Raw genomic sequence first — 19454 nt, 5'->3', positions numbered from 1 at the left:
TCATAATTCATCCTGCTGCTGGCGTCAGCAGTTACATCATCAATGTAGACAAGTGAGCCAGTTCCAGTGGAAGCCAACCATGTGCAAGCCATAACGCCCCCGCTACCATATTTCACAGATGAAGTCGTATGCTGTGGATAGTGGGTAGTTCCTTTTTTCTCTCCACACTTTACTCTTACCATTATTCTGGTACATGCATCTTTGGCTCATCTGTCCACAAGAATTTAAGAAATTAAGTTAACGTAAATTCAGGCGGGACACTTTAAGTCGAACGGGACACAGCTGTCCCTCAGCTGTCACACATATATTATGCATATTACTCTGTTACATATTTACATAATGACATATTATGCAAAACATCATCACAAGTCTCAGGGACAAGGCTCATGCAACACTCCACCATGGTTACCATGGCAACACTCCACCATGGTTAAACAGTGTAACGCCACTGGCCATGAGTATGAGTTCACTTGTTGGTCGTCCCACCCACTGCCCCAGCCTCCCCCCACTCGGTCTCTGTGTATTTACCTACCCGTGAGAGTTTGATAGTTATGGGCTCCCTGCTTATGATATTTTGTATTTGATGTTGTTTCAACTTCAAGCAGGGAGCTGTACAAAGCAGAGCCATTCAGTTACACCAAACATCAATGTAATACCATTTTCATTATACATGATTAAACTGATATACGTGGCCTGACAGGTCTCTGCAGGCTCTTTTAGGTACTTTTTAGTTAGTGGTGACATTCTGCGGATGGTAGTCTCTCACACATTCACGCCTACCTCCTGGAGAGTGTTCCTGATCTGTGGGACAGTTGTCCCACCAATGCTAGTTGTTTTAGGGTTTCTGAATTATGAGCGTTCTTCAGTCGTCCACTGTAGAAGTCTTCCTTGGGCTACCAGTCAATTTGCGATTCCTGAGCTCACCAGTGCTTTCTTTCTTATTTAATGATGTTACAACCTGGAATCAGACAAGAGCAGCCCAGTCACATCACAGTAGCGGATCCAGTTTGTCCGGCAAGGGGGAGAAAGTCAGGGCAGCAGCACGAAGCAGTGGTCCCTCCTGTCTCCTGGAGGAGAGTGGAACATGAGAGCTGACCTCGATCGACAGCTGAAGTTCCCACACGAGATCACATCAACCTCCCTTCGGCCAGATGTCGTACTCTGGTCTACCCCGATGAGGACAGTCATCATGGCGGAGCTGACCGTTCCATGGGAAGTGGGGATGGAGGCTGCCTTCGAGAGAAAGAAGGAAAAGTACACAGACTTGGCAGCTGCGTGCTCGCAAGCAGGGTGGAGGGCAGTCACCTATCCTGTGGAAGTTGGGTGCAGAGGCTATACAGCAGGGGTGGCCAACCCGCGGCTCGCGAGCCGCATGTGGCTCTTTGCCTGTCTCTGTGCGGCTCTTTAATCCATTCATTAAAAGTGCGTGGCTCGCCCTCTGTGTCTCCATAGGCGTTGTTTTGGTATGGCAATTCATGGCACTCGCCATACCTGGTTTACATTTAAAAAAAAATCTGAAACACGTTAAGTCATTTTGGTGATTTTATCCACTACACACAACGGTAACTCAAAACCTCCCGGCTCCATCTCACCCCACCAGCCAGGCGCTGTAGTGGAGCACAGGGTTGCCAGACGGGATTGACAATTTCAAGCCCAACCAGTCTAAAAGCTGCCAAATCCCACCCGTCCAGAGTGACCAAAAGTAGGCCTATCTGGCAACACTGGAGCGGGACATCGGTTCCTCAATAAACAAGCCATGAGTAACGTTAATGTTAAAACCATGTCCACGATTCTCGTTCATTCAGGTGTGTTAAACAAACTGTATAAATGCCATTTACATACTGTTGGTTCAAATGTAACATAGTAATGAACAAGTTCATGTCATGTTCTGTCAGTACAAACATGTTCTAATGTTATTTTAGTGAGTTCGCTAGTTAGCGAACATTAAAGATTACAACAGCTAGTTTACGTATGTCAACAATTTCTCTATTCTCAATAATTTCAGTAATAATTGTACCAAATTGGGGCCAGTAACACTGACTTGTGTGTGAGTAAGTTATATGTGTGTGCAAGCATGTTTTTGATATTGTCAATCGTCTCACTTTTACTAGGTGAGCTGGTAAAACAAATATGCCAGGGGAAAAAAGGAAAATGGACATAAAGACCTATTTTGGTCAAAGGGCAGCAGAGACAAGTACAGGGACACAGGTGAGGTCTAAACAGGTGACAGGGACAGGGACACAGATGAGGTCTAATCTAGTGTTTTAACAGTGCAGTTCGTTTAGAGTTGAGAATAGCTAAATCTGTTATGTTTTGTTTCTAAGGAGATTGAACCAGTCTGCCTGCTAGGAAAGATGTACTACCTGCATACTGTAGTTGTCTCCTTTATTCATTACCTTAATGTCACATAAGTAAATTGTATAGAAACAACTCACCAAAATTCACTATTGCACAACTGTTTTGAAAAAAAAATCCACTCAGACCTTGCCATACCTTGGCTTTTGCTGAAATGACACCACTGGTCTCATAGCCTATTGGAAATGTATTGCGTGTGTGTGAATGAGCGCTTTTGTGAGCCCGCATGTATGATGTGGCTCTTTCTGGTACCCCAACAATTTTTTTGTGGCTCTTAGTCTCCGACTGGTTGGCCACCCCTGCTATACAGGAACATCTACACAGCGGCTCCTGAGGTCGCTGGGGATCACAGGATCCAAGCTGAGAAAGGCGCTCAAAGACCTGGCGGAGGAGGCTGAACAAGGGAGCTTCTGGCTCTGGCTCAGAAGAAAGGACAAGGCGTGGGGGAAAGGAGGATCCTAGGGCTGGCTGCAGGGAGTGGCAGGGAGACGTCCCTGTCACTGCTCCACCACCTTGAGATGTTCCGGGATTAAAGGAGCGAAACATCAGTGAAGGGTGGCTCCCGGCTGACGACCCTGCAGTCAGCCCACTGGCACCGTCGGAGGTGCGACAGGCAGCAATGCCCAGCAGGTATACCCACCTGTGCTTTCATCTATCTAATCTGGCTTGCCAGTGACTACTGAGAAAAGAGCAGTTGGCATCCAGGAAAGACTGGTGGGCTGCCAAGGAAGTCTGGCTGGCGGCAGGAAAGACTGCACCGGGGGTGGCGGGGCTAGTAACCCTTTAAACACGTCCTTGTAGCCTTGCTACAGGGACTCCCCAAACTAACTACAAGCAGAATAAGGAAAAAACAACCCGGCGGTCCACCGAGAGGCGGGATGGAAGATGGACCAATCAGGACAGATAACACGGTAACGACTGGAACGGCAACGACTAACGATCAAAGGATCCTGAGAGAATGCAGCTGTTGGTGGTCCAAAGTAACAACCTACTTGGGCCTGCGGATCCACCAGAGGAGGACAAAATGCGGCGGCAGCTACCAGATGCAAGCTTGCACTGCACCAGCAGGTCAGACAAGGAGGAATCAGAGCCAGGTTGAGCACCACAGTGCTACTGATCCCACCATTGCATCCGGTGAGAGAGCAAGAACAGCCTCCCCAGCAGGATTTGCAACCACATCTGCACGACCCACAACAGGAGCATCAGAGCAGAACGTCAGGTAGAGAATCCACCAAAGAAACCCCAGAGAAGCCAGACCGGAAACCCAAGATCAAGTGGCCAAAGGCCAGCGACAAGGATTCATGGAGAAGCTTCGACGAAAGCTTACATACCGCCCTCCAGAACAGTCTAAGAGGCAGCACAACGTCCAAGCTGAACATCTTCGGCCATATCATCTATGAGGAAGGCAAGGGAAGATTTGGAGAGATGCCTCAGAGGAGGACCGTTCCTAGGCAGAGCGGGAGACGGGAGAGAGAAATCCTCCAGCTGGTAAAGGAGCGGCGACGTTTGCGGAAGGCATGGAGGAGAGCTGAGGAAGAGGAGAAGGAGGGCTTGCAGAACCTCTGGAGTCAGATCAGAACCAGACTCACCCACCTGAGGCGAGCTGAAAGGATCAGGAAACGTAGAAGCAACAAGGAAAAGGCAAGGACGAACTTCTTCCGGGACCCGTTCAAGTACGCCCGGGGTTTGCTTGAGGAGAAGAAATCGGGGAAGCTGCAGACCACCGAGCAGGAGCTGGAGGAACACATCAAGGACCAGCTCAGTGACAGCCAAAAGGAGAGTCCCCTTGGTTCCCCAGGGCACGTACCGCTCCCACCCGAGCCCTCTTCTCAGTTTGACACCACTCCCCCCAGATGGTCTGAAGTTAAGCAGGTGGTGGAGCATGCGAGAGCTGCATCTGCACCCGGACCAAATGGCGTCTCCTATAGGGTATACAAGAACTGCCCAATGACCCTGAAGCTTTTGTGGAGACTAATGGGCATTGCCTGGAAAACAGAATCCATCCCTTCAGCATGGAGCAGAGCAGTCACTACCTTCATCCCGAAAGAGAAAGACTCCCATAACATCAGCCAATTCAGAGGCATAGCCTTATTGAATGTGGAGGGGAAGATTTTCTTCTCAGTGATGGCAAAGCGCATGACCAGCTACCTCCTGGCAAACAATTACATCGACACCAGCTGTCAGAAGGCAGGCGTCCCAGGATTTCCTGGCTGCGTGGAGCACTCGGCTATGATCTGGGAACAGATCCAGACAGCGAAGCGGAGCAAATCAGACCTGCACGTTGTTTGGCTGGACCTTGCAAATGCATATGGGTCTGTTCCCCACCAGCTCATCCACTTTGCCCTCAAATTCTTCCACATACCACCGTGCATCCAGAGCCTAGTAGCAACCTACTTTAACAACTTCCATGTATGCTACACAACCCAGGAGTTCTCAACGTGTTGGCACCGGCTGGAGAAAGGGATAGCGATGGGTTGTTCGATCTCCCCCATCCTTTTCACAGCAGCGTTTGAGATCATCCTAATCGGCGGAAGACAGATGGTCCGAGGAGTCAGATCCCAGTCAGGTCTGCGACTCCCAGCCCTACGGAGCTATATAGATGATGTCACCACACTCCTTCAGACAGCAGCGTGCACAGCGAGACTTCTGAAGAGCTTTGAGGAGCTCCTAACATGGGCCCGGATGAGGATAAAACCAACTAAGTCCCGCAGTCTCTCAATCAGGAAAGGAGTCCGGAATGACAACATCTCTTTCTCAGTGGATGGCGAGAAGATCCCGCTGCTAGTGGACCATCCTGTGCGAAGCCTCAGAAGGCTTTACACGGCTGACCTTTCTGACAAGCACATGGCTTCTTCTGTCACTTCCCAGCTCTTGGACGGCCTGAAGAAGATCAACCAAAGCCTCCTGCCAGGGAAATTCAAGGTGTGGTGTTACCAGTTCACCTTATACCAACGTCTCATGTGGCCCCTGAAGTTGTGTGACATCACTTTAACAACAGTGCTGAAGTTGGACGCAAAAGCCAACAACTACATCTGCAAGTGGCTGGGTGGCTTCCCCACTGCCTCTCTAATACAGCGCTGTTTGGAAGAACCACACTGAAGCTCCCACTGAAATCCATCAGTCTGGGCTATAAACAGGAGAAGGTGAGACTCGTGTTCGAGCTGAGAGACTCACCCGACCCGTTTGTCCAACACAGCAAGGCCCAGGTTCGCACAGGACGCAAGTGGGATGCCACGCAGGCAGTTGACCAGGCCATCAATCGCTTGAAACACCAGGAGATCGTCGGGGTGCTGCAGCCAGGCAGGACTGGTTTTGGATGGGGATCAGCACCCAAGATGTGGTCCAAGGCAACAAGGAAGGAAAGGAAAGATCTAGTGATCTCCGAAGTCGTAAAGATCGAAGAGGAGTGCTACAAAATCAGAGCCGTGGGCCAACAACAGCAAGGAAGGTGGACAACGTGGGAGGCTGTGATCAACAGAGCCATCACATGGAAGGATATGTGGAGGCTGCCCCAAGCAAGGCTGAGCTTCTCGATCAGGGCCACCTACGACACCCTTCCCAGTTCCCGGAACCTGCACCTCTGGTACGGCAGAGAGGAGACCTGCCAACACTGCAACGCCAACAACCCAAACTTGCGACACATCCTCTCTGGATGCAAGGCGGGACTGACGCAGGGTCGGTACAGATGGCGGCACGACCGGGTGCTGCGCAAACTAGCGGAAATTCTGGAAGCACGCAGACTGGAATCAAACAAGAGCAGCCCAGTCACATCACAGCAGCGGATCCAGTTTGTCCGGCAAGGGGGAGAAAGTCAGGGCAGCAGCACGAAGCAGTGGTCCCTCCTGTCTCCTGGAGGAGAGTGGAACATGAGAGCTGACCTCGATCGACAGCTGAAGTTCCCACACGAGATCACATCAACCTCCCTTCGGCCAGATGTCGTACTCTGGTCTACCCCGATGAGGACAGTCATCATGGCGGAGCTGACCGTTCCATGGGAAGAGGGGATGGAGGCTGCCTTTGAGAGAAAGAAGGAAAAGTACACAGACTTGGCAGCTGCGTGCTCGCAAGCAGGGTGAAGGGCAGTCACCTATCCTGTGGAAGTTGGGTGCAGAGGCTATTCAGGAACATCTACACAGCGGCTCCTGAGGTCGCTGGGGATCACAGGATCCAAGCTGAGAAAGGCGCTCAAAGACCTGGCGGAGGAGGCTGAACAAGGGAGCTTCTGGCTCTGGCTCAGAAGAAAGGACAAGGCGTGGGGGAAAGGAGGATCCTGGGGCTGGCTGCAGGGAGTGGCAGGGAGACGTCCCTGTCACTGCTCCACCACCTTGAGATGTTCCGGGATTAAAGGAGCGAAACATCAGTGAAGGGTGGCTCCCGGCTGACGACCCTTGCTTCTGATAAGTCTAAGGTTTAATGGCTTCCTTGACTTTCATTGATGTCTGTTTGGTCCTCATGTTGACAGCAGTGGCGGAGCTAGACCATTTCTATAGGGGTGGCGAGGCTGAAACCATTCTCACATTGGGGTGGCAAATTGCTGTAGCCCAGATAGTAAATGTTTTACTCTTATCATTTGCTTATGCAGGCAACAGTAACTGCCATGTAGAAATACACCATGAGGACTTCATATATAATAAGCTTTATGTACCCCTCCATAAAAATGGATGTGGTGCACCTCCCTCTCCGCACCACTCTCCCTTCTCTCATTACTTGACTTCTTACTACACTGGTCGAAGTAGTAAGTTATCTTTCTCTTCATTTTTCCTAACATGTACAAAATCAAAATATAGCAACCTTAACATCATGGGAAGTACTAGCAAAGTTAACCATTTACATTGCTTTGCATGTTAGCATTCAAATGCCAACTCTCACGCAGAGACGCATTGAATGTGAGACTCGCACATTTGAGCGCCAAAAGTCCCACACTACCTCAGCTTCACATGCCGCTTCAAACACAGCGCTGGCAAACGTTAGCTGAGGTACTAGAATTCTAACGTTAGCTGGCTACAGTTAAACAGGGGTGTTCAATAGAATGTTAACTACCTGCCTTGTTGGTGTGCTAGCTAGTATTCACGTAACATTCGTGTATTAACGTTAGCTAATAGCTATCGATCTAGATCAGCACGTCTCATGTCTGTTTTGAATACAACTAGCTGAGCTATGTTTTACAACTGGCTAGCAACATTTCCTTTTATCATTAAATTCGTGTAAGATAGCTATCCCAGCTATGCTATACACACAGTAAACAAACAAAAAATAGTGAATACAGTTATTTCTACTTACCTGTGATTATACTGCCGATTCACAGGCAGCGGGCTGTGGCTGGTTGAGCTTGAAAAAAACATGCAAATGACCGTTGACTTGGTTGCGTGCACTGTCAAAGGCAGGTTGCGTTCGTACCTTTATTTGATTGGACAAGAGGCAGTCACGTGGACGCTCCGGTGCTCTCAGAGCTAATTTACCAACGCGGCCTTTGTGTCCGTATGGGATCAACAGTCGTAGAAACAGTTCCGCAAAAAGGTTCTGCCTGAATTTCTGTGTGGTGGCAAGTGGGTTAGCAGGACTTTAGTCTTTGGTGGCAGATGCCACCCTATACCACCCCGTAGATCCGCGAATGGTTGACAGACACCAATAACAGACTCCAAAGTCATACTAGACATTGACAGCTCTCTTATGGCTGCACAAATTATATGACGGAACTCACCTGACCAACCAGAAACACCTGTCAAGACAATTTTACAATACTTTTGGTGCCCTGAAATAGGGGGACAACTGGATGTATAAAAAGGGTTGTAATTTCTAAATGGTGAAACCGATCTGAAAAAAAACAACATTTAATTAAATCTGAGAATCTCTATTTTATTTATTTACTTCATAGTATTTCTGTAGTGTATAGAGCTAAACAAACACGAAATGAGTTTTCTTTCCAATACCTAAGGAGGGCATTGTATATTTATATAAAAACAACATATGCCACGTATAGCAGAGACATGCTAGCTTCTTACTGAATTTCACTCTGTGTTACGCAACATGGGCAGTAATGTACCTGTATCTGGACAGTCACTTTTCTCTACAAAGATGATGAATGTGACTTTATTTGATTGCAGTGCCATGACTCTGTTTCTGTTTCATATCAGAAAAAGGACTATGACCGCGTGATGAGAGCCCTTGACAGCCTTACGTCTATCCGAGAAATGACCCAGGTATGGAGCCTTTTACTGACCGTGTCACTTCTTGTGGTGACTTTGTTCAAGCAATACAATCCTTGTAGCCACTAGCAATATACAATTCATATGTCAATTCTACAGGCAATGTCACCTTATACTGTACCGATATGGAGACGTTTTAAAGGCAAAGTCACCTTAGAGCATGATGGAGCCTCCTTACAGGTAGATATGCATTTTAAATAATTTCAGTGTTGGAGTACTCATGATTCTTTTGTGTGTGTCAAATAAATAAACACAAATATTTAGGGATGATTTTTTGGGGGACAAAGACCAGGATTCAAATGTGTAACTAGGTTCTTGTTTGGTGGAACTGATTGATGACATATTTATCAACTTGAAGAGCTTGAAAAGGTTATCATCAAATGCTGAGCTGGGCTGCCGACCCAAAGAACAGTATACATGCCTATACAGTTCACATGTTGTCAGTGCTTTTTCTTCATAATGTTCATCCTCAGCAATGTTACCTCATAGCATTATCCTCTAAGAACAAATACATTCTAAAAGCATAACAAGAGCAGGATATTTAGTTTCATTTGAAAACAGCATAACATTTTGTAAAAGCAGAATATTCTGTAGTCATCCCCCCCTTCAATAGTGCATCTTAACATCTTAACATAGTATGTTTGATTAAGTTTAGGACCTAACTGATCTTGGCCTTCATCCTCTGTCGTCTCCCCTGTGTCTCTGTTCAGAAGAAGCCAGGAGAGTTGAATGACCGGTCCCTTTCATTACAGGCACCGTACCTGGAGATTAAGAAGCAGATGGACAAACATGACCCGTTAGCTCACCCCTTACTGCAATGGTAAGATCTTTTGAAATATGAAATATTTCTGTAGAAGGCTAACATTGCTTTTGACCTAATTGGAGTTTGTTTGAATAATATTTGGATCTAAAAAATGGTATGAACATGTCAAAATTGCTAACATAAGATGGAACTTGTATAGCTGTTAGAGCACAAGCCCTAGACAGCCCTAGACAGCCCTTTTCAGAAATTAGAATTTTAGTATGGAAGCATTTGACTGAGCATGTTATTCTCATACTTTTGGTTTATCAATCTTCCCAGATCTAATGATTGATGACAGGCTTATACCAAAAGGTACATTTGTGTAAAAAAAAGAAAACCCTGTCTAGCTATATACATACTGTATGTATGTGCCATTGCATAGCTACACCCCTTTGTACTCTATAGCTGTCAGTGCATTGCTCAAGACTTTAATGGTGTCTTAATCCAGAAATTCATGATGCAATCATAATGCATCAAAATGCAATGCTTAACACGCATAGCTTGCATACCAATAAAGCATGCCAGTGTCAATCACTACTTTGGTATCACAGCTGGCCATACCGTTTACCATAGGTTTTAACACCACAAACGGTTATCAATTTAGTGTTTTATTTATGTTAATGCAGTGGCAGTGAATGCTATATTCATATAATGAATTGCTTATGAAAGACACTATTGTAGATTGGTAAAGCTGGTTCAGTCATAACATAATACGCATTGGTAATGTAAAAACACTGCATGTAACACAATCAGTCGATGTTTGGGGTTGCAATAGCATTAATGAAGCCCTATCCTTGGGTGATATCCTTGTGCTTAAATACAATTTCAGCTATTGTGTCTGAATAATGCAGTACAGAGGGAGAGCTCTTCAGATTGGGGAGGAATTTATTCTCTCTGTCTCACTCTCCCCCTCTCTCTCTCACTCCCTCCCCCCCCCTCTCTCTCACCCCCCCCCACCCACCCACCCACCTTTCTCTCTCTGTCTCACTCTCCCCCTCTCTCTCTCACTCCCTCCCCCCCCCTCTCTCTCACCCCCCCCCCACCCACCTTTCTCTCTCTGTCACCCTCTCTCAGAGGAAGCCTCTTATAGCTGAGCTCTTTCCTTCATTTCAGACAGCGTCAGATCTCTGTAGCATTCCGAGTTGATAAAGGGTTTGAGTGAGATAGGAGATAAAGCAGGACCGTGATTGGATAAGATAGGAAGAACATTTAGAAATTAAGGCCCCAGGTGCCTGGATCAAATATAGCAATTCCACAGTTTAAAGTAACTGTGCACTCATCTTTGCATAGAGAGAATTACTATTCTATTAGGTCATTCTGTTTAGGTTTTCTGAGTTGTTTGTTTGTGTGTGTGAGTGTTCTCAATCGTAGCTCAGCACATCAGTGTTATTTAGTGCCCAGAATTATTCCAGATGCCCTGGTTAGGTCACAGGGTTATTAATAACATAGGGCTCTTGTGATTTAGCATGTGGTCTAATACTAATAGTATGATATGTTGGGTATTGTATATTGTGTGTGAATAGGTTTGTATTTTCAGGAAGCCATTACAACAGTGCCCTTGGGCATTTTACGTTTCACAGTTGTGCAACAATCAAAAACTAACCAAACTGATGTTTTACATTGGTTGTGAGAATATAGTTTTTGAAATGTCAAAATGTAATCACTCTAGCTTTGCCGTGTGGAATTGACATTGTTATTTGATGGTTGTTGGTTAGTCACATGTTGGTTGGAATTAACAGTTTATTTTACATTGTTACACAGTTTACATTGTTATGTGATGGTTATGTGATTAAGTTAACTTAAGGTTGGCATTTGACGCTCATCAACTAACATTGCTGCATAATTGCACATGGGTTGAAAAACGTTATCTCAACATTGGCAGTTAATGGTCAGCATCAGACCATCGCAGTTGAGCATAAATATGTGACGTTAGAATTATAAGATTCTATCTCCATTTTTGTCAAAATTTAGTTTTTTACATAATCTGATCCATTAGGTGTTTATTAATGCCTGTGTCGTGTTATTTGTAAAATGTTGTCATTTTTTAGTTAGCAATTCATAAAATACAAAGGTTCCATCTCACAAAACATAATGGAATGTAAAAACTTTGACGCTCAATATCTCTGAACTACCCTAAATGGAGATAGAACCTTATAATTATAAGCTCACGAATAGTAAATAATAATAAAAGTAGTAAAAGAGGATACATTTCAGACCATGCTGAAAAGGCTATTGCAACAAGAAAATCTTTTCTTTTTAGAATCAGAATCAAGTATATTTTTTACATCCCATTATAATAAGTTAAAGTACATGTACAGTATAAGAAAGTAACATTTGTAGGCTTCGGTTCTATATCGTGGAGCTCCGCCCCATAGGGGAGCTCTGCTCCTATTGGTTTACCCGCTACCTAAAGTAGCCAATGACTGAATTTTTCAATGCCTGCGCCCGCCTGGGGTGCTATATAAAGTGGCGTACTTCGCTCCATCATTCTCCCAAAAAGTTCAGCACGGGTTTATATCTGAAGACTGAGAAGGACGACTACTAAGACTGGAGGACCCGCCAGACTTTTCCCTTCAAGATGGATCGTCCGCCGCCTATGGAGAAGTTCCTCCGGGACGCCTGCCGCTGCGACTTCCAAGCAGCGGAGGACACTTTTCAGCGGAGGAGACTTTTCCCTTCAGCGATGGATCGTCCGCCGCCGACCACGAAGAAGTTCCTCCGGGACACCTGCCGCTGCGATTTTCTAGCAGCGGAGGACGAGCAAGAACGGCGTTCTGGGCAGGCACCTCCCCAAGTAGGGATGGTCCCGCCCGCTCAGCCGGCCCTGACATCACGCCGCCCTCACCCAGCTGAGTGGTCGGTGCCGGTGTCAGAATCAGAAAGCTCTGATGAGAGCGAGCGGCAGGTAGAGGCTCACGAGCTCCCCGCCCTCGCCGCCCCATCTCGGTGCGCAGGCGGCGGCAGCGGCGAATAACATCGCCGTGTTTAACGCCGCCATTGCGAAAATCTCCACAGACCGACCCAACGGTCTGTCTGCAGCGGAGGCGGAGCTTCTGAGCAAGCTCCACCTCTTCTTCTTCCGCCGTGGTGACGAATAGACCGTCAACGACTGCGAAACGGAGGTTTCGGCGTGATGCGGCACTGGCTCTACCTCTAAACGACGGAGCCATGCCCCACTCGGCATCCCCAGCCCCCGCCGCTGACCACTGGGAGGGCCCGCTACGGCCCCCCACGGCAGTGTGGCCCGGTTTCACTGGCGGAGGGGTCGGTAATGACCCCACCACCGGTTTCCTCTTCATGGCTGCTACCTCATAAAGAGGCAAAAGAAGGAAAATCCCCACCTTACTTTTTCAGTAAAGGAGATTTTTCCCATGTTATCTACCGGAGCGGAGACCCACCTGCCTTGTCGGAGCGTGGTCCAATCGCTACCGGTTAGATTCGGTGCCGGTGTCAGAATCAGAAAGCTCTGATGAGAGCGAGCGGCAGGTAGAGGCTCACGAGCTCCCCGCCCTCGCCGCCCCATCTCGGTGCGCAGGCGGCGGCAGCGGCGAATAACATCGCCGTGTTTAACGCCGCCATTGCGAAAATCACCACAGACCGACCCAACGGTCTGTCTGCAGCGGAGGCGGAGCTTCTGAGCAAGCTCCACCTCTTCTTCTTCCGCCGTGGTGACGAGTAGACCGTCAACGACTGCGAAACGGAGGTTTCGGCGTGATGCGGCACTGGCTCTACCTCTAAACGATTACCCCTATCACGACACGAGGCGGGTTAAACACCCCTGTCTGTAGCCGTATAGAGGGACCGTTATCTGCCAGAGCAGAGATCGACCTGCCTTGTCAGAGTGTGGTCGACTCGCTACCGGTTAGAAACAAAGCGGAGACTGGCCCAGCTTACCGGCGTGTGGCCAGGTCTCTGCCTAACGGACTTACCCCCTATCACGACACATAGCGGGTTAAACACCCCTGTATGTAGCCGTATAGAGGGACCGTTATTTACATCAAAAACCCCTCCATGTCTATCAAGACCTGGCCCAGCTCATGAGCGTGCGGCCGGTTCTTTGATTATCAGGCATAATAAACCTGCGTAAATAAAGAGCATTGTTACACATAACAAACACTCTTTACAGACGGCAGCCCATCCCTTTCGAAATGACCCCACCTTGGGCTGTGCCACCTCCTCGGTGGGCAGCGGCGGCTGGGGTCATACAGAAATGCAAGCTTTTTCTGTCGACTGCACCACAACAGACGGCCCAGCCGCTGTCGTTGCGTTATACAGAATGGCTAGAAGGGGCAGGTGTTCTGTCGGGCTGGCTAGACAGGACATTGAGGAGGGGATATGCACTACAGTTCATTCAGCCTCCTCCGCCCTTCAGGGGCGTGAGAGAGACTGTTTTTTGTCCTGCCCGATAAAGACACGTGCGCTCCAGGAGGAGATTACGAATCTCCTAACAAAGGGCGCAGTGACATTGGTTCCGAGGGACCAGTGGGACATGAGATGGTACTCCCCGTATTTCCTTGTCCCAAAGAATTCGGGAGACATGAGACCCATACTAGATTTCAGGGTCCTCATCGAGAGAGTGGCGAAACGCCCCTTTCGTAGATACCTGAGGGTCGCGTATTTCGTGTGCCAATCACAGAGTGGCACAGGAAATTCCTACGTTTTGTTTTCCAAGGGAAGGTTTACGAGTACACGCGCCTGCCCTTCGGGTACGCGCTTGCTCCTCGTTTTCTCTCCAAATGCGTGCAGACAGCACTCGAACCACTGAGGCGAAAGGAGATACGCATATTAGCATATCTCGACGACCTACTGGTCTTGGCCCAATGCCCAAGTCGAGCCATTCGGGACGCAACCTCACTGGTGCAGCACTCACTCAGCTGGGGTTAGCTGTAAACTGGACAGAGAGTGCTCCGTGGCCGGCTCAACAGTTTTCCTATCTAGGCATTCAGTTGGATACTGCCGAGAAGAGGGCCAGTTTATCGGCACCACGGAGAGCGACACTGACGTCAGCTCTCCGGGTGTGTCGAGTGACAAATACAATCACCGCTCTGTCAAGGATGTCCTTACTAGGACTGATGTCTGCAGCCCATGTAGTGGTCCCCTTAGGCCTGTTACACATGCGCAGACTGCAGAGGCGGTTCGCACGACTGCGACTGGTTCCAGTGAGACGCCGTCGCAAGTTGATTGTAATACAGAGATCGGTCAAAACCGACCTGAGCTACTGGAGAGACCCGCGCGTCATCGCGCGCGGAGTCGCCTGAGTTCGCTGAAAGCTCTCCACATTCCAGGTCTGCTCAACGAAGGAGCAGATCTGTTATCACGGGGAGGCCCGAGGGACGACGACTGGAGGTTAGCACCCTCCATTGTGTCGCTGATTTGGGCACGTTTCGGGCAAGCAGAAGTGGTTCTGTTTGCGTCACGGACGAATACGCAGTGTCACCTTTGGTTCTCCCTGCGCGAACAGGACAACCCGCCCTTGGGAGTCGATACATTCGCACACCACCCATGGCCGAGGGTCCTGTTATACGCGTTCCCACCCCTGACATCTATCCTCCCACTGTTGGCACGAGTGAGGTCAGAGAGGCTAGAGTTAATTCTTGTAGCCCCGGACCGTCCCGGAGCCCCGTGGTTTCCGGAACTGATGGAGATGTTGGTAGAGGGCCCATGGCCCATACCTCATCGACAAGATGCACTCTCTCAAGCCGGAGGCTTGGTGAAGGGGCCGCCTATGTGGTTACTGAGAGGGATTGTTAGAACGCAGGGGTCTGACAGACGCGGTCATTCAGACCATTCAGAGTGCGCGCGCGCAATCCACTGCAAAGGGATATGCGGCGCGCTGGCGAGTTTTACACAGTGGTGTGAGGGACAGGACGTTGACCCTGTCTGTTGTCGGGTCGAAACGTTCTTGTGCTTCTTACAGTCGCTGTTGACAAGGGATTGGCGGCGGGAACTAGTAAAGTTTACGCGGCTGCCATCTCAGCTTGTCATGAGGGTTTTGCGACAACGACACTGGTTTTTCAGTCATTCGCTGGTTAAGCGTTTTTTGACTGGAGTGTGTAGGCTTAGACGCCCTCATAGGACTCTAATGCCAAAATGGGACCTGTCGATTGTGCTAGAGGCGCTGTGCGTGCCCCCATTCGAACCCATTGTCACTGTGTCGTTGCGTTTTATTGTCTCTCAAGACGAGTCTACTCCTCGCCTTGACTACGGCTGAGCGAGTGAGTGATTTGTGCGCTCTCTCGTCACGGGCAGATTGTTTGATCATATCTGATGACGAAACAAAAGCTGTATTACGCCCTAACCCGGCTTTTATCCCTACGGTTAATCGTGGGTTTAGGGTTCAGAGCTGTGCTCTGAGCGCCTTTTTTCCTCCTCCTCACGACGGAGAGAGGGAGAGGCGTTTTACATTGTATTGTCCGGTGCGCGCGTTGGCACAATATGTGAAGCGCACGGCAGGACTGAGATCTTCTCCCCGGCTTCTGATCTGCTATGGCGGACAGAAAGCCGGGACACCACTCTCGAAGCAGAGGCTGTCCCTTTGGATTTGCGAGGCTATTAGCACGAATCGAAGGGGCAGCCCGTGCCGACTGGCATTCGGGCTCATTCCACCAGGGGCATGGCCACATCAGTGGCCATTCTCAGGGGAGTGGGAGTGGAGGAGATATGTGTGGCGGCGTCTTGGTCGTCGCCATCACTTTTTATACGGTATTACTTGAAAGATATTTCTTCCTCATCCTTTTCTCATTCTGTCCTCAGTTTTGCTGATGACTGATGTAGTGGGGAAGGCACTTGGATTACCCTGGTCATGGGGATTCTATTCAAGTGCTGTCAGGATGAATACGGATGTGCCTGGGGAAGGGACCCTCCTCCAGGACATGTTCCGTTAGATCATCAACCCTACGTGCTCACGTAAGGGTTAGGTCAGTGATATTCTTCCTCAATCCTTTCTCACTCTGTCCTCAGTTTTGCTGATGACTGATGTTGTGGGAAGGGCACTTGGATTACCCTGGTCATGGGGATTCTATTCAAGTGCTGTCAGGATTAATACGGATGTGCCTGGGGAGGGGACCCTCCTCCAGGACATGTTCTGTTAGATCAACAACCCAACGTAAGGGTTAGGTAAGTGATATTTCTTCCTCATCCTTTTCTCATTCTGTCCTCAGTTTGCTGAGGACTGAGGTAGTGGGGATGGCACTTGGATTACCCTGGTTGGGGATGCTATTCAAGTGCTGTCAGGATGATTACGGATGTGCCTGGGGAGGGGACCCTCCTCCAGGACATGTTCCGTTAGATCTACAACCCTGCGTGCTCACGTAAGGGCTAGATCAGTGGAGCGGACTCGGTGTGGGTTGGGCCAACTTTTTAAGGTTGTCTTGAACCAACATCAGTGGTCAGCTCCGGGTGCCGCTGAGATTGTTTTCGGATTAATAGTCTCAGTGGGGGTACATTTGGCCTCGCTCGCTCCGCCTAAACCAATAGGAGCAGAGCTCCCCTATGGGGCGGAGCTCCACGATATAGAACGATAGTTATCGAGATAGACTCCAGTTCTATGAGTGGAGCGGAGCCCCATAGGGCTGCTGGCCCACTTCGATTCGTTCAAACCCGGCTGTTTTGTATGTTTGGGAGAATGATGGAGTGAAGTACGCCCCTTTATATAGCACCCCAGGCGGGCGCAGGCATTGAAAAATTCAGTCATTGGCTACTTTAGGTAGCGGGTAAACCAATAGGAGCAGAGCTCCCCTATGGGGCTCCGCTCCACTCATAGAACTGGAGTCTATCTCCATAACTATCGTTCCTCAACATTGCAACAACAAGAGAAAATGCCATTAGTTATAAAAAAAATCTATAAGATAAGAGACAATAAAAAGTATAATAATAGAAATAATAAATAATAGAACAATGTACTACAAACCAAAAGGTTGTGGGTTCGATTCCCAAATGGTGTAGTAAAGAACAGTGTTATGTCAAAGTAAAGCATTCCAGTTCTATTAATGTAATAACATGCTATTTTGTACTTCCCTTTAGTTAGGAATCAATTGGCAACCTTGTTATAATTGTGGATCATGACTGTCAAATAATGATAATGTAGAAAAACCTCATACAGTACATTACAGTACACATGCAACCTTGTCACAATGTTATGTGATGACCGTCAAATTGACATTTTTTGAAAATCTGTAATTTCAATCTGTGATGACAAAGTACGATGATAATAATATATATATATATTATTATGAGTATTCATTTTGCATAATCCACTCGTCTCCATATCAGATTACAGTGAACAGCAAATATCTGTTGTCATTGTGATAATATCTATTATTAACTTGAGATATGAAACATACAGTTATATGAAAACACATTTTAGTTATAATATTTTAGCCCCTTATATTCAGTAGATTTATCATGACCACGATGACGATGTAGTTCTGGAGCTCTAGAGGGGAAAAAGCTTAGCTTAAAAATGTATTTGAAATGCATTTTTTTAATTTTTATTTATTGTATTATAATAATTGCAGGCCACATTCTATGGGCCATGATATTGTTGATATCTGACCCTCTGCCTCTTCTCTGATGATCAGTGGAGCGGACAGACCTCAAACCATGAAGCCTATTGCACATTAAGTGGTGATCATATTTTTATAGACCGAGGATGAAGCCTGAATTATTGCAACCACGGTCAAGAGTAGTCTCTAAACATGACTGATATTGCCAAATCGCACAGGACAAAAATCCTGTCCAAATAGGGCTTAGATTGCTTTCATATAATAATGTTATTGGGCCTCTTTCAAATAATAGGCTATGATGTTGCAAAATAAGCCTACCTGCAACCGCCTAGGAGACAATATTTTTATTGAATCCATTGAATCTTCCCCGACAAATTAATTAACCAATTGAATAAATGACAATGCTGCTATTCAGATTATTTGTTAGGACATGTAAACAGTTACCTAACCTTTTGCAATCATATAAACAGTTATTTCGGAATGTTAGTTTGGAATGAATTAATTCTGAATGGCCAAATATTGTGCATGGAAACGTAATCACTGTCCCGTTAATCCTAAACTAACCCTCAAATCCTTGCACTGCTTTCAAATAACACTGACAAATAAAACAACAAAAGAAACTGCTAAAGATAACCGTCTGCTTTTCCACTTTTTAACAATGCCATTGTAAAACAAGAATTACAATTATGTTTTTCTTGCCATGGTGAAATACCTCAAATAAAACATGTAAAGGTACTGTAGCAGTACACAGCTACTGCTGTGGTGATACCTCCGTGCTACCGCTGCTCAACCATGAACCTCGGACCTACTGTACACTAAAAACTTGTGGTTCCGAACATTTTGATATTCTTGGTGTTTTTCCTATTGTTTTGAGGTTTGTGTCTTCAGGAAGCCATAACAACTGAGGTCTAGCATGTCACAAACAAACAGTAGACTTAAAGCATAGATTTAACATTTCTTTGCGCTTGCGGTCCACATCATTTGGAACCATTCACTCTCTGCCATTACATGAGATTACAAAGATGGATACCTACAGACAGAGAATGATTGACAATTACAGCAATATGCAACAACAGGTAAACCAAGCTGCTGGAAGTGTTAGGTTGCAAAATAAACCCCAAGTAACTATTTTCCTTTTCTTTATAGGGTAATATCCAGTAACAGGTCACACATTGTCAAACTACCAGTGACCAGAGTAAGTTATGCTTTTTTTATCCAAGTAGTAAAAAGCGTATTGGAAAGAGGATTTTTGTCTTCTTTCAGCTCTATACTCCACCAGATGTACAATGAGATTGATTGAATGTTTTATTTTTTCAGATTGGTTTTACCATTTAGGAATTACAACCCTTTTTATATATATATTTCAGGGCACCAAAGGTATTATATAAGGCTAAAATATCAACATCAATCAGAAACATAGACAACATCTTAGACTTAACAGTCTAACCAGAATGAACAGTTGTAACACCTTGTTAAGCCTCATTATGTAATAACTGCACATTATGTAATAAAATCCCAAAATGTAATAAAAAGTCACTTTCAATATGTAATAACACCGCATTATGTAATAACCTGCACATTATGTAA

At 46.9% G+C, this 19454-nt stretch overlaps 1 protein-coding gene across 1 annotated transcript in view; it reads left to right on the top strand.

Annotated features, from left to right (window-relative positions):
• parp8 (poly (ADP-ribose) polymerase family, member 8) overlaps positions 1–19454 on the top strand; it is a gene marked incomplete at its 3' end in the record, with an annotated part of 100870 nt that overhangs the window by 65187 nt on the left and 16229 nt on the right. The window contains exons 17-19 of the mRNA XM_080531010.1: positions 8490–8555; positions 9272–9381; positions 19014–19062. Coding sequence (XP_080387136.1) covers positions 8490–8555; positions 9272–9381; positions 19014–19062 — 225 coding nt within the window. The remainder of the gene's footprint in view (positions 1–8489; positions 8556–9271; positions 9382–19013; positions 19063–19454) is intronic.

Source organism: Nansenia antarctica (assembly GCF_963989245.1).
Source record: "Nansenia antarctica genome assembly, chromosome: 5".
NCBI classification, from domain to species: Eukaryota; Metazoa; Chordata; class Actinopteri; order Argentiniformes; family Microstomatidae; genus Nansenia; species Nansenia antarctica.
This window is presented reverse-complemented; position numbering and strand designations above follow the sequence as displayed.